Here is a 13,418-nt window from a genome sequence, read left to right as displayed (position 1 = left end):
TTATAATGTTTTCTTCATTTTATGCCTCGCCTGCACCAGTGCTTTCGGCTAGCTCTTTTGAAAATGCCAATGCAGCATTTTTAGAATTTCCTACAAATAAAATAAAATAGTTATCGAATGAGAGTGATATATTTGGATAGGCATGATGCAATTCATTATATCTCCATAAATAAGGAGGGACAAAATGTATTGCATTATTCATATTCAATAAAACAATTTTTCTCTACATTTTTAATGTGTTTTTTACCCCTATCTTGCTCCTTTTCTTCATCATATAAAACGATTAATATATGTCCACCGCCAACTTTAATTATGTGCATCCCTCCCTTTAATTTTGCACACGTAGCAACATCAAAACTATATCCCTCATAGTCTAAACCCTTATCCATATTTATAAATTGATATTTTGTTCCACCTAGCCAAATTCCATCAGGTGCATAGCCCTCATTAAACATTGTCAAAATGATTTGACCTTCTGAGATGGTTTTTGTACTTTTATTTCCACTCTGAAATTTTTTAATTTAGCCAACAAAAAAAAAAAAAATATATATGGTTAGCATAAATAGCGAAAAAAAAAAAGTTTTTTTTTTTAATAAAATATAAATATTTTGGCTAGCTATTATCAGAATAAAAAATTTTCATACACACAGATAGATCAAATTTTAAAACTTCAAAAATATGAATACATTTTCATAATAAAACATTTCTGATAAATACATAATTTATTGTATTTAATATTCTATGTTTTGTCTTTTACCTCATCTTCAATTTCTATATCATAATCTTCTTTATAAAAAAGAGTCCATTTATCAAAGTCTGGATTATTTTCATCGGGGGCTGCTACACATTCATATACAACTCCATCTTCTTCCTATAATGTCATACAAAAAAAAATGTATTAAAATTGGCATGTGTGTATACACATAAGCATATATCTTAAAAACTGTATTACACGAAATAAAACATATAAATATGCAAAAAATAAAAAGGTGTGTCATTGAAAGCTTGAGAAGGTATATAAGTTTGCACACCACAAACTACTAATCAATACACCCACGATAGTATATATAATAATAAATCATGCCCTAATGTAACACATTGTCAATCCATATATATATTATTTCAATTTGTTTATTTTACTGAAGCTAATCCTGCAGCACAAACTTGGTTTGTTGCTAAAAGCTTATCGTTTAAAAAATTTTCCCATGAATATTCTTCCATTTTGTTACTTTAAAAATTATTTATATAATATGATGTAATTTAAAAAAAATAAAAAAAAAACAATAAAATCGAAACAATTATAAAGAGGGCTTAAAATGTATTATATGAGGAAAAGGAAGCATTAATAGTTTGTTTATTGCTTTTTTAAAAGAGCAAAAAATATATAAAATAAAATGAAATAAAAAATTAAAATAAAATAAATAAAAGAAGGAAAACGGAAGGAAGCCTCCTCACACCGATCAAATGCATGAATAAAAATTACATTTACATATGTTAAACATATTTAATATTTTATTTGTTTTTTAGGTGCTATATAAAATATAGTGAAAAAAAGTGTGCGTTGCGATCATAAGATGAAAGTTGTGCCCATGTATACTTCCCTTTACACACATTGTGATATTTAAAATGTTTTATGTAAATCCATCTACAAATATTGTCATTTTTTTTCCTCGACAAGAAAATATAATTTTTAAATAAAATATGAAATTTAAAGAGAAAAATTATGATGTTTTTAAGGGCAAATCATAAAATGCAAAATCAAAGACCAAATGCACTATTAAAAAAGAAGGGGGCACACTGTATCCATACTTTTTATACATGTTATATTTATTTACTGGTTTCTATTAATGAGCTATATTTTTATACTCATGCACACTTTCTATTATTTACAAAAAATGACAATTTAATAAAACAGGCTTGAAAAAAAAAAGGAATATAGAAATATTTTATCGATACATTTTTTCAAGCTTCAAGCAGTTACCCATTTTTTTTAACTGGCTCATAGATAAATAAAAAATAAATAAACAATTGTAAGCATGTGTAATACCTCAATTGTATTGTAAAATAATAATGCCCATAGTTAAATAAAATAATTTTTATACAATTTTTTCATATTATAGTACAATAAATTTGACAAGAAAAAAATAAACCTCATTTTTTATGAGCATATTAAAATGGCACACCTTTTATTTGTACCTCTCATGGTTTTCATATAATTCACCATATTAACATAAAATAAAATGATAAATAAAAATAGCAATACATCGAAATAAATAGAAAAGAATATGTTATAACTTAAAAACAATTTGGAATATAAAAATTATATGGTCTTAAAACTTTCTACAATATGTGTATACATATATGCAAGTAAATAAACAAACTTATTTTGTCTTGTACCCTTCTTATGCTCGTTTTAATAAATAAAATTCAAGTCAAATTTATATTTATATAACAATGTTTTGTCAATTTTTACTCCAAATATGTATTTCACATATTTGGTAGCAAACACAATGATGATCTATATGTGCATGCATATATTGCTTGAAAATAATTCTCTTCTACTAAACCTTAAATATGCATCCTTCAAAAATAACAGAACATTATACAACCTTTAGCATGTGAGAAAAAGAAAAACTGTAGCGATATAAAGTAAAAATTATAATACAATTTTAAGAAAAAAAAAAGAAAGAAATAATTGAGAATTAAAAATTTTCAAACTAGTATGATTTGTCATTTTTCATGTGGAATATTAATTTGGGTAAAAAATGGATATTTTTCCTTTTCTTTTTATTATACATATTTTTACAAAATGTAGATAATTTGGCATTAACATTTGGTCTCCTTGTCCAAAATTTTATTACCCTCACATAAATGAAAATAAAATATTTTTACTTATTTAATTATATTTTTAATTTTAATTTATGCCATTCTGAAAGTATATATAAGTGTGCATACTCCTTTGATTTATACAAATTATATCCCTAACCATTGTAAATAACATTTGTATAAAAATACTAATTATTATGTATAAACTTTTATGGGATGCAAATTATTTGCATATGCTAATCGCACAGTGGGTTGCTATGCATTTACATTTTATGCTATTATAAAATTGACATAAAAAAATGTGAAAAAATGTAAAAAAAATAAAAAAAAAAAAAAAAATGAAAAATTATAAAAATTTGCAAAAATATTTGAACGGTGAACTAAAAAAATTTCTCTCGGATTATTGCATACAACAAATATGCGTTTCGAACGATTTTTTCTTTATTCTTTTTTTTTGCTTATCTATAATAAATATATATCAGCACATCTTTAAAAAGAGATTGTTGTACAGTTCTTTGAATTTTTCTATTCATTTTTTTTTGTTAAATAAATTAATTTAAAAAAAAATTAAATAAGAAATAAATAATACATATATTCCTCATGTAAAACGTTGCATAAATACATATTTACTATTTTTGTGTATTTGTGCATTTTGCATATTTTGTTTATTTATTTGTTTGAAATTATTTGTCCCCATTATTTTGAATAATCACATTATCAGCAGCGTATTTCCGTTGCTTCACTGTTTTTCACACTATTTCAAATTCTTTATTTCCTGACTTATATATTTTTTTAAATTTTTATTTATTGATTCAAATGCAATTATGGATAATTATATTTTGTATCATAGTATGCGGGGTGTTAAGCGCTTTGTTTTCGGGTAATAGCAAAAATACATTTTATCCAAATTTGCCATATACAATAAAGACTAAGAAATGGGATATGCCATAAACATTCTCAACTTTTTCATATTTATAAATATATGTATGTTTTATTTTATTTTATTTATCAGGGCTATCCTTGGGGATTATGATGCTTGACACGCTCCAGTTAAATTTATTAATGTTAGTATCAGATAAAGATAAAAAGGAATTAAACAATGCAAAAAATGCAAGAAAAATTTTACCTTTACGAAATAATACAAATCAAATTTTAGTAACTTTTATAACTGCAAATGTAATGGTTAATTCTGCTTTTAGTTTATTATTGAATGAAATAACAGATGGTTTTACAGCTTTTATTGTATCAACATTAATTATTACAATCTTTGGTGAAATTATTCCACAATCTATATGTTCAAAACATGGACTAGCCATTGGGGGATTTTTTGCTCCCCTCATTCATTTCCTTAAGTTTGCTCTCTACATTTTTGCCAAACCCATAAGTCTCATACTCGATCACTTTGTCGGTAAGTTTTCCAAACAAAGTTTTCCAAATAAAGCTTTCCAAATAAAGTTTTCCAAATAAAGCTTTCCAAAGCTTTGCAAAGGTTTATTTATAGCCTTACAAACCTTTACACATCCCTTTAATTCCTCCACTTCGCAGGCAAAAACGTTCTTAATACGTATAACAAAAAAGAGTTGAAAGCATTGGTGGATATGCACAAAAGTGCAGTAGATATTTTACATGAAGATGAAGCAAAAATAGTAGGAAGTGCCCTTGAAATGTCTCAATATAAAGTTAAGCATATAATGACAGATATTGATTATGTATTTGGTATCGATTATAATAGCTTTATAAATTATACAACTATTAAAAAAATATTGAAAAGTGGATTTTCAAGAATTCCAGTTTTAAATAGAAATCAATCAGAATGTGTTGTAGGATTAATACATATAAAAGATTTAATAAATATATGGTTTGGCATTAATAAAATAATATTTGACAATAATTACTCTTTTCAATCTACCAAAAAATATAAAAGATCTAGCTATATAAATTATAGAAAAAAAAATAGGCATAGCATATTTCGTGTTATTAAAAATACTTCAAAAGTAACAGACAAAAACAAATCAATAATACACACAAATGAAGAGTATGGTGATAAAAAAACTGGAAATAAATTATGGCAAAATGATTCTAACTATATAAATAATCAAGCTCATATCAAAATAAATATCGACACAGATTTCATTGATGAAAACTGTGATGAATCAAATGGAAACTTTAAAAAAAATAAGAACAAAACAAAGGATAGTGAAAAGGGTGAAAATAATAAAAAATCAATTACACAAAATGAAATTTTAAACCCTTCTAAATTATTAGAAAAAAAAAGAAAAAAAATTAAAAAAATGTATAAAAACCCTTATACAGCAAAAAATAATAAAAATATGGCATTCGTTGAATTTCTAACAGATCAAATGGTAGACAAAAATAATAAAAGTAACAACATTTCAGAACCAGATGAAATAGTATTTGCTGATATTAAAAAAAAAATAAGAATGTATAACAATATTAATAAAAAACCAATCCATGAAAGATATTTAGAAAATATAAAAAATCCAAAAAAAGCTTCTATTACTAAAGAGAAAAGTAATAAATCAAAAAATACACACACTGATGAAAGTGATATCCAAACTCAAGTTGACAAAGTTGACAATAATCAAAGCAAAGAAAATCTCAGTGGTGTTTCCAAAAATATGAATGCCGATGTAAGCGACTTTAAAAATAATTATTTTTCACGAACCGCTACAATAAAAGAAAATTTAAATAAAGAAAAAAATATAGAACATATATTTTTAGATATAAAAAATTATATAAGAATAACTAGAAATAAAGATATAGAAATACCAGTTAAATATATATTAAAACATATAGGTAGATATATATATGGAGTAGATTATGATGAAAGTGTATTATCTCTTTTAAGTTTTTTTAAAAATGCAAATAATCATTTTGTTGTTGTAAGAAAAGTTATATACTCTGATGAATCAGATCCTAAATATTCTCATATTGGTATTACAACTTTAGAGGATGTTATTGAAATTTTATTACAAGAAGAAATATCTGATGAATTTGATTTTATAAAATTAAAAAAAGGTATAGATATACCTAATAATTTTATTTGGAAAAATTCATATGAATCTGTCAATGCTTTCGATGCTCAAGGTATGTCAAATTGGGATCCAAACAGAGTCGAACCAAATAGTAGTACCAGTATTGAGCAAACAAAAAGAGCATCAAGCTCAGGAAAAACTATAATGGAAGTTGATGGCATAGAACATTCTGATACAGAATTAGAATGTAATGGTGAATTAGATAAATACTCTCATAAAACAAAACAAGAAAATCTTAAAGACTCAACTGTTATACTAATTAGTAATAAAAAAAATAATAAAAAAATTGAACCTATTAATTATAAAAAAGATATAATATCCTTTTTAAAAGAAAGCATATATTTTAAATATATAGACACCCATTTAATGAATAAATATATTCATGGTACAAAAATATATACTTTAAATAAAAATGAATATCTACTTAAAGATAATACATTTTTAAATTATGCAATTATTATAATAAAAGGAAAAGTAAAAAATCTAAAATCCAATAGTTGTACTAATGGAGATAAATGTTTTATTGGATTAGAAGCTTTAGGTCCTTGTAATATTATCGAGCTTTTTAATAGTATTATAGAAAAAAGAATTAATGTTATAAAAAATTATGAAGAAAAAAAAAAAAAAAAAGTAGCAATAAAAATAGAATATCTATGATTTTAAATATAAAAAAGTTATATGAAAATAAATTTTCCAACGAGGAAGAAACAAAAAATAATTATATCCATACACCTAGTAAAGATTTATCAAATTCATTTGTTCTTCAAAAGAATATAAATATCTTATTTAAAAAATGGTATACACAGCATGTATATTTTAATAAAATTACTTATATCACAGGTTAGTCAAAATATAAATAAAATTATTAATACTAGTTTATGCATAATTAAATATATGCTAATTATTCGCAAACAATATTATGCATTCACAACTAGCCATATTTTGTTGAGCTCCCCTTTATCCTTCCATTTCGTACATACATATGCATCTGTAATTCTTCTCATTTTCTTTTTCTCTCCTTTGCAGAAACGGACTGTAAATATATACTTCTTTCAAAAAATGAATACATGGATATGATCATAGGTAAGATGAAAACATTGTCTCTTGCAATGGAACAAATCTTTGACTCCTCATTTATTTATCTCATTTTTTTTTCTTTAATTTTTTTCACACTTTTTCAGAGTCTTATGAAAATAACAAAGTTGACGAAATTATTGAAAATAGCTAAATAGCCACTAATTTTTTTTTTTTTTCAAATTTAATATGTCATGGTTTGGTGCTCACTTGAGCATGTTTATTTTTTTCAACTATTCTTATCATTACTTAATTATTTTTTTGTCTCACACTTGGCCTTAAACCGAACGAGTTAGATGCACTCTTCGAATAAGTCTTCATCACTTATACTACATGTATTTGCACAAAAATATAAAGAGAAAACTAAAGTTGAGGCAAGAATTGTTGAACTCAAAACTGCAAGGGAAAATCCGACTGCTCCGATCCCGAGACCTGTATTAAGGAATCAAAAAAAAAGAAGAAAATAATAATATGAAATCAATTTTATTATATAGACTTAACAAGAGCAATGCGTTGAGTAACACAAAATTAGCATTGTAATGTATTTTTTTTAGTGAACAAGTTAAATAATCACCTGCTCCATATATAATATTGCTAACTAAACCAGACTCTACAAAAATGGTGAATATATAAATATCAAAATGAAGAAAATAAAACAAATTGATGGAATAAGATAATGCAAACACATATACACATTTTTAACTATTCCCTTTCAAACCTTGATTTTTATCCTCGTTGCTTGCGTCACCCTAGAAAAAAAAAAATCAAAAATAAATAAGCAACCAAATAATATGTAAATAAATAAGTAAATGATAGGAGACACATAATAATATGATATACATATGAATAGCATACATTTCAGTATGCTATATGCACACTTTGCAAATTTTTTTATTATGCATTCATAATTTTAAAACGAAGAATTAATAAATGCACAATGTTTATGTGATTTCCTCATAATATGGTATGTATATGTAAATCAAACTCCATATGCATCCATAAATTTAATCATGTAAGTGTGCTTCGTTATTTCTTAGTATTTTCTTTTTTTTTATATTTCTTACAATTGATTTTTTCGAGGAAACATCAAATTCATCTTGATCGCTGTTAAAAATAATTTTTTATGTAAATTTTTTTAATATATGTGAATAAATGTTTTGTTGCGTTTTATAGAATATGTATATATATCACCATTTCGATATATATATTTTGCTTTTAAGTAACTTTTTTTTAAATTATACACACCTTAACGACACTCTTCGAAAATGCCCATTATACAATTTCTTTAGCATCATTTTAGCTAGTATATATTTTGATATTATATAAAACAAGCTTGTTAAAAAATTATATACTTTATATAATAAATACTAAACGCTTCGTGTTAGTTTTAAAGTAAATTGGCATCTGTATATATCATTGAATTACATCTATAGAAAGTTAAAAAATAAAATGTTTCAAAATTAATAAAGGCAATCAAAATGCTTAACCAAGTTAATTAGAACAAATTATGAACAATTTTTTTTTTCACTAATATATTGTGTATAATTTTTTTACTCGTTAACGTAAATTCAAGGTAATTTGTAGACAGTTGATCGAGTGATAGGTCAATATTTAATTTAATAATTATTGGCGTTTTTTATATACATATTTATACTTATGTAATAATTTTTCCTTTTGTAACATTGAATATATTAAATTTTTAATTTTTTTAACTATATTTATTAAAAGGAAAATTTTTTTTTTTACAACATTTTTTCTACCACGTACATAATAAATTGCATGTGTGTAGCTATTCAAATTTTCCAAAAAAAAAAATCGACATAATTTTTTGGGAAATTTGGCCCCATAAATTATTAATTTAGCTTTATCTCCATTTATTTTATGAACAATTCATATTTATATTATTCTAGCCAAAATAATTTTACCTAAATACACAATTTTCTTTAAATTATTTAGAGAGTGTTCAGAATTTTCCAATTAAAATTACCAATTTAAAAAAAAATAAGTGGTGTGTACATTTATATATATAATTATGTTCAAAATTTTTTTAATACTTTTTCTCTTTTTTTTTACACTGTAAATTTGGATGAAATTTCCTTTTCCTATCTTTTAACAAGTACCACTTTTATTTTATCTATATAAATAAACACACGTATATATATATTATTTGTATTTATGAACTTTTATTAAGGCATGATTTTTGTTCCATCAACATAAGTTTTATTGCACCCAACTCAAAACCATTAAACTGTTTGTTTTCACTAAACTATTTATTTTTACAAAATTAAACAATTTTGGTTTCACCCTTTTCGTCGCTTTCGATAAATATAATTAATTAAGGATGGTATAAATATGAAAAGAAATTTTCCGTAACTGTGTCAATTTTTTTTCTTAATGTAATAAAAAGACACCTTATTTTTTCTTTGGAAAATCATAAATTTTCCCAAATGTCTATACTTATAATTAACAAAAAAAATGGATATCAAAAATACAGGATTTTGTAAATGTCTTTTATCAATTTTTATAAGAAAAAAAAAATATAAGACAAATAGATATGAAACGCATTATGTGCATATAAAGAAAAATAATACTCTCCATATTAATTCACACTAAATTATGCTTCTAATTTTAAATGGCTATTTTAAATGGGTATTTTAAAAAAAAAAAAAATTTGCAAAAGTCATTCTCTCTCGCATTTTTTCATTCCCATTTTCCAAATTATTCGAAAAATAAATCAGCATGCTCGAATTTACATTATGCATATAATAAAAGTAGTATATATAGTTAAGTAAAATAATATAGACAATACCTGTGCGCATGTTTATTGAAAGGCTTTGTGAAATATCCACACTTCGTTGTATTATAATTCTTTGAATTATATACCATTTCTTTCTATATATATCGGAATAGTTCTATATGAAAATATATGTATGTGCATGTGAATAGGTATATTTGTTCTCCTTTTTGAATAAATTCAAAGAATGTTTATTAATATTATAAAATTTGTAAAATAAAAAAAAACAGCCAAATATATATATATAAATAAGAAAATATGGAAACACTATTAGATAGTGAAACTCTGAAAAAATATGAAGAAGAAACGAACGAATATATTAACAAAAAAAATATTGAAAAACTATTTGATATTATTGCAAAAAATGTTTTAATTAATAAACCGGATAATGTATACTTATATATATATAATAATATATATTCATTTCTTTTAAATAAAATATTCATAATTGGACCACCTTCATTAAAAATTACATCAACTATATCTTCGGCTATTGCTACTTCGTTTGACTACTACCATTTTAACGCATCAGATTTAGTTAACTCCTATATTTCCAATAACGAAAATGATACACAATCAAATCAAATATTAAGTATTTAAAAAAATAAAAATATAATTATATATGCTTCTCTCTATGAGCCATAATATTATGCTTAAAAAGAGGCACTAATTTTTCGAAATTCTTTCAATATTTTTTTTTTTCAACAGTAAACGATAATATAATATGCTCTACTGTTAAAAATCATATAACCAGTTTAGACGCAAAACAAAAAAGGGGTTATGTTGTTGAAGATTTTCCAAAGACAAATTTACAAGCAAATAGTTGCCTTCAATATTTGCCTTCTCATGTTTTTATATTAATTGCTGATGAGGAATATATATATGAAAAATACGAAGAAGAAAATAATATTAAAATAATATTAGATAGTAATAATCAAGTTTATGATGAACAATCAAATTTATTTGAAATAAAAGAAATAGATACACACCCTTTTAAAGAAAAAGTAAAAGAGTATTTAAGGTAAGTCAATTATTTTTTTATTCCTTTTCATCAATCAAACAAAAATAATTATAATATTAAATGTAATAGTGGAATTTGACACATCCAACCAATTTACATAAAAAAAATTATCATAGATCTATTCCAGGAGTATTAGAAGTTATTGGAAATAATAAGAAAGTTATAAATTTAAGAGATGTTGATGAAAAAAATGTCGTTGATCAAATAATGGTAATACGCATAGCAACATGTATCTGTGCAAACTTTTTTGTATTCCGTGTGTTCATAATTTTTTCCATATAATTAAGTTTGCATAAATATTTGTATGCTTTACATATTTCTTATCAAGAGTATGGTGGCTAAAAATAATGATGAGTGGGACTCAGTATTCTCTGATGATATTTCGGATAAAGATAAAGAATGAACTGGTAAATTATAAAGACTTGTATATCGATAATGGACTATAATATATGTATATTTTACATATGTAAGGATACACACATGCCTCTCAATTTTTTGTAGAGGGGAATGTAAATGGCAGGTAGCTATTTTCTTTTACTAAGAATGTTAAAGATGAAAAAAAATGCTTTATATTTTACCAAGTTAAATAACTATTTTTCGTTCATTTTTGATATAACTATTTATAATTTTTTTTTTTAATGTTAAAATTTTTTATATAATAAAAATGGCATTTCCTTCGAAAAAAAATAAACTGTGTATTTAGCTCTGTTGTCACAATAATTATAACTATAAAAAGTTAGAAAGATAAAAAAGTAAACACTATATTATATATATATAAATATTACATATATTTGACTGGTAAAAATATGGTGTAAATTTATTGCAAAATAATGTAAAGGAAAAAAAAGAAAAGTAAATTGATGTAACAAATTTAATAAATATAGTAAATTACAAAAATTGCTATAAACCCATTCAATATAATAAAAGGGTTAGAAAAAAATAATGTAAGGTATATGCACATATACAGTGTATTTATTTTTCTTTATTTTTTCTTTTTCCCTATTACATATGCTTAATGCAAATAGTGAAAGTGTTATATATTATTCCTCTTATAAAAAAATATATTTATAAGAATATAATATTTTTTGTTTAATTATTTTTCTTCTTATATAAAAAAATGTTTAAAAAAAATATTTGAGTAAATCAAACTTGTACATAGTAAATAAATGAATTATCAATAAGTTATTATTTTTTTTTATCTTATCATTCTCTAAATAAATATTATTATTCCTATTTAGAATTTTCATTTAATAGTATATTCTTATAGGGTGATAAAACTAAAAATAACAATTTCTACATTTATATCAAAACTATAAAGGCTTACTAAAATAACTTTTTAGTTTGAAGAACCTTTTAAAGCATTTCCTTCGTACGACAAAAGGTACCCATTAAAAAGTCAACATATATGCAAATATAATAGCTATACCTTTTTTTATTTTCAACCTATACACATTTCCCCTCCTCACTTTTACATTATAGTAAGCAAGTCGAAACCGAAAAAAAAAAAAAAAAAAAAAAAATACACACAAAATTCGAAGCCATAAATTGGTAGAAGGCTCCTTCGTTAATTTTGTTTATTTTTCACGACTTATACTTCCTATATAATTTATGCTTCATCGCGGAAAAGATGGAGGTAGAACCCATGAACATGTATAAAATAAACCAAGACTCAATTAATAATGAGTATGATATTAGGACGCCTATATCTGATGGTACAACAATTATAGGAATAATATATGAGCATGGTGTTATGCTAGCTTGTGATGCTCGAACATCATCTGGAACTTTTGTTAGTAATAAGTGTTCAAGAAAAATAAATAGAATCAATGAAAATATTTATGTATGTAGAAGTGGTACATCTGCACATAGCCAAAAAGTAATTGAAATAATAAAACATTATTGTGCATCTATGAAAAGTGAAAATCGTAAAAAAGGTAGATTTCATGAAGATGAAATAATAACAGATGATATAATTGATGAAGATATTGATGTCAACCAAATTAATAATATAAATAATGATAATGTAATAGCTCAAAATAAATATTATTATGATGATAAATTTATGGATTATAATCCATTAGTAGAAAATGTTGCATATATAACAAAAAAACTTATTTATGCAAACAATAATTTTTTATCATGCGGTTTAATATTTGGTGGTTACGATAAAATGAAAAAACAACAATTATATTCTATTAATTTAAATGGTAGTATAATTCAGAGTTATGATTATGCAGTTAGTGGAAGTGGAAGTATTTATATTCAATCTTATTTACAAGATAAATATAAAAAAAATATGACAAAAAAAGAATGTTTTGATCTCATTTTAAGTTGTGTTAAATATGCTATATATAATGATAATTGTAGTGGTGGTCTCATAAGAATTTTAAACATAACCAAGCTTTTTGTTGAAGAATATACTGTCACTAATACTCAAATGTATTTCGATTACTAACCTCAAAATGTTAGCATCTTTTCAATAAAGATGTAATTATACTAACACATTCTTGTAGAATGTTTTTCCACAATATATACTTATTTATTTATTGCCTACTATTTTTTATTCCTTTTTATTTTTCTTTATATACTTAACTTTTTAAAAACGCTGCATAGTTACCTATTTATCTAACTTGGCATGATCAAACTT

At 23.6% G+C, this 13,418-nt stretch overlaps 5 protein-coding genes across 5 annotated transcripts; 3 read left to right on the top strand and 2 right to left on the bottom strand.

Moving 5' to 3' along the window:
• Positions 1-19: 19 nt before the first annotated feature.
• Positions 20-1,221, bottom strand: PVVCY_0803060 (profilin, putative; the record flags this gene model as incomplete). The annotated part of the gene is made up of 4 exons (XM_008627107.1): positions 20-90; positions 248-506; positions 758-871; positions 1,141-1,221. The coding sequence occupies 4 exons, from the start codon at positions 1,219-1,221 to the stop codon at positions 20-22; spliced, it is 525 nt and encodes a 174-aa protein (XP_008625329.1).
• Positions 1,222-3,642: 2,421 nt separating this feature from the next.
• On the top strand, positions 3,643-7,110 carry PVVCY_0803050 (protein MAM3, putative; the record flags this gene model as incomplete). The annotated part of the gene is made up of 6 exons (XM_037634270.1): positions 3,643-3,706; positions 3,839-4,234; positions 4,372-6,512; positions 6,653-6,722; positions 6,909-6,965; positions 7,064-7,110. The coding sequence occupies 6 exons, from the start codon at positions 3,643-3,645 to the stop codon at positions 7,108-7,110; spliced, it is 2,775 nt and encodes a 924-aa protein (XP_037490385.1).
• A 138-nt stretch (positions 7,111-7,248) lies between these two features.
• PVVCY_0803040 (conserved Plasmodium protein, unknown function) lies at positions 7,249-8,251 on the bottom strand (the record flags this gene model as incomplete). Its single annotated transcript, XM_008627105.1, has 5 exons — positions 7,249-7,388; positions 7,531-7,566; positions 7,675-7,705; positions 8,021-8,060; positions 8,202-8,251. 5 exons carry the CDS (start codon positions 8,249-8,251, stop codon positions 7,249-7,251), a joined length of 297 nt encoding a protein of 98 aa, XP_008625327.1.
• Positions 8,252-10,008: 1,757 nt separating this feature from the next.
• PVVCY_0803030 (adenylate kinase-like protein 2, putative) lies at positions 10,009-11,174 on the top strand (the record flags this gene model as incomplete). Its single annotated transcript, XM_008627104.2, has 4 exons — positions 10,009-10,342; positions 10,459-10,771; positions 10,888-10,981; positions 11,100-11,174. 4 exons carry the CDS (start codon positions 10,009-10,011, stop codon positions 11,172-11,174), a joined length of 816 nt encoding a protein of 271 aa, XP_008625326.2.
• A 1,224-nt stretch (positions 11,175-12,398) lies between these two features.
• On the top strand, positions 12,399-13,226 carry PVVCY_0803020 (proteasome subunit beta type-6, putative; the record flags this gene model as incomplete). Its single annotated transcript, XM_008627103.1, has 1 exon — positions 12,399-13,226. One exon carries the CDS (start codon positions 12,399-12,401, stop codon positions 13,224-13,226), a length of 828 nt encoding a protein of 275 aa, XP_008625325.1.
• Positions 13,227-13,418: the final 192 nt, after the last annotated feature.

The sequence above is a fragment of the Plasmodium vinckei genome, assembly GCF_900681995.1.
Source record: "Plasmodium vinckei vinckei genome assembly, chromosome: PVVCY_08".
Classification (NCBI taxonomy): Eukaryota; Apicomplexa; class Aconoidasida; order Haemosporida; family Plasmodiidae; genus Plasmodium; species Plasmodium vinckei.
The sequence above is the reverse complement of the archived record's forward strand: the minus strand, read 5'-3'. Positions and strand labels throughout refer to the sequence as shown.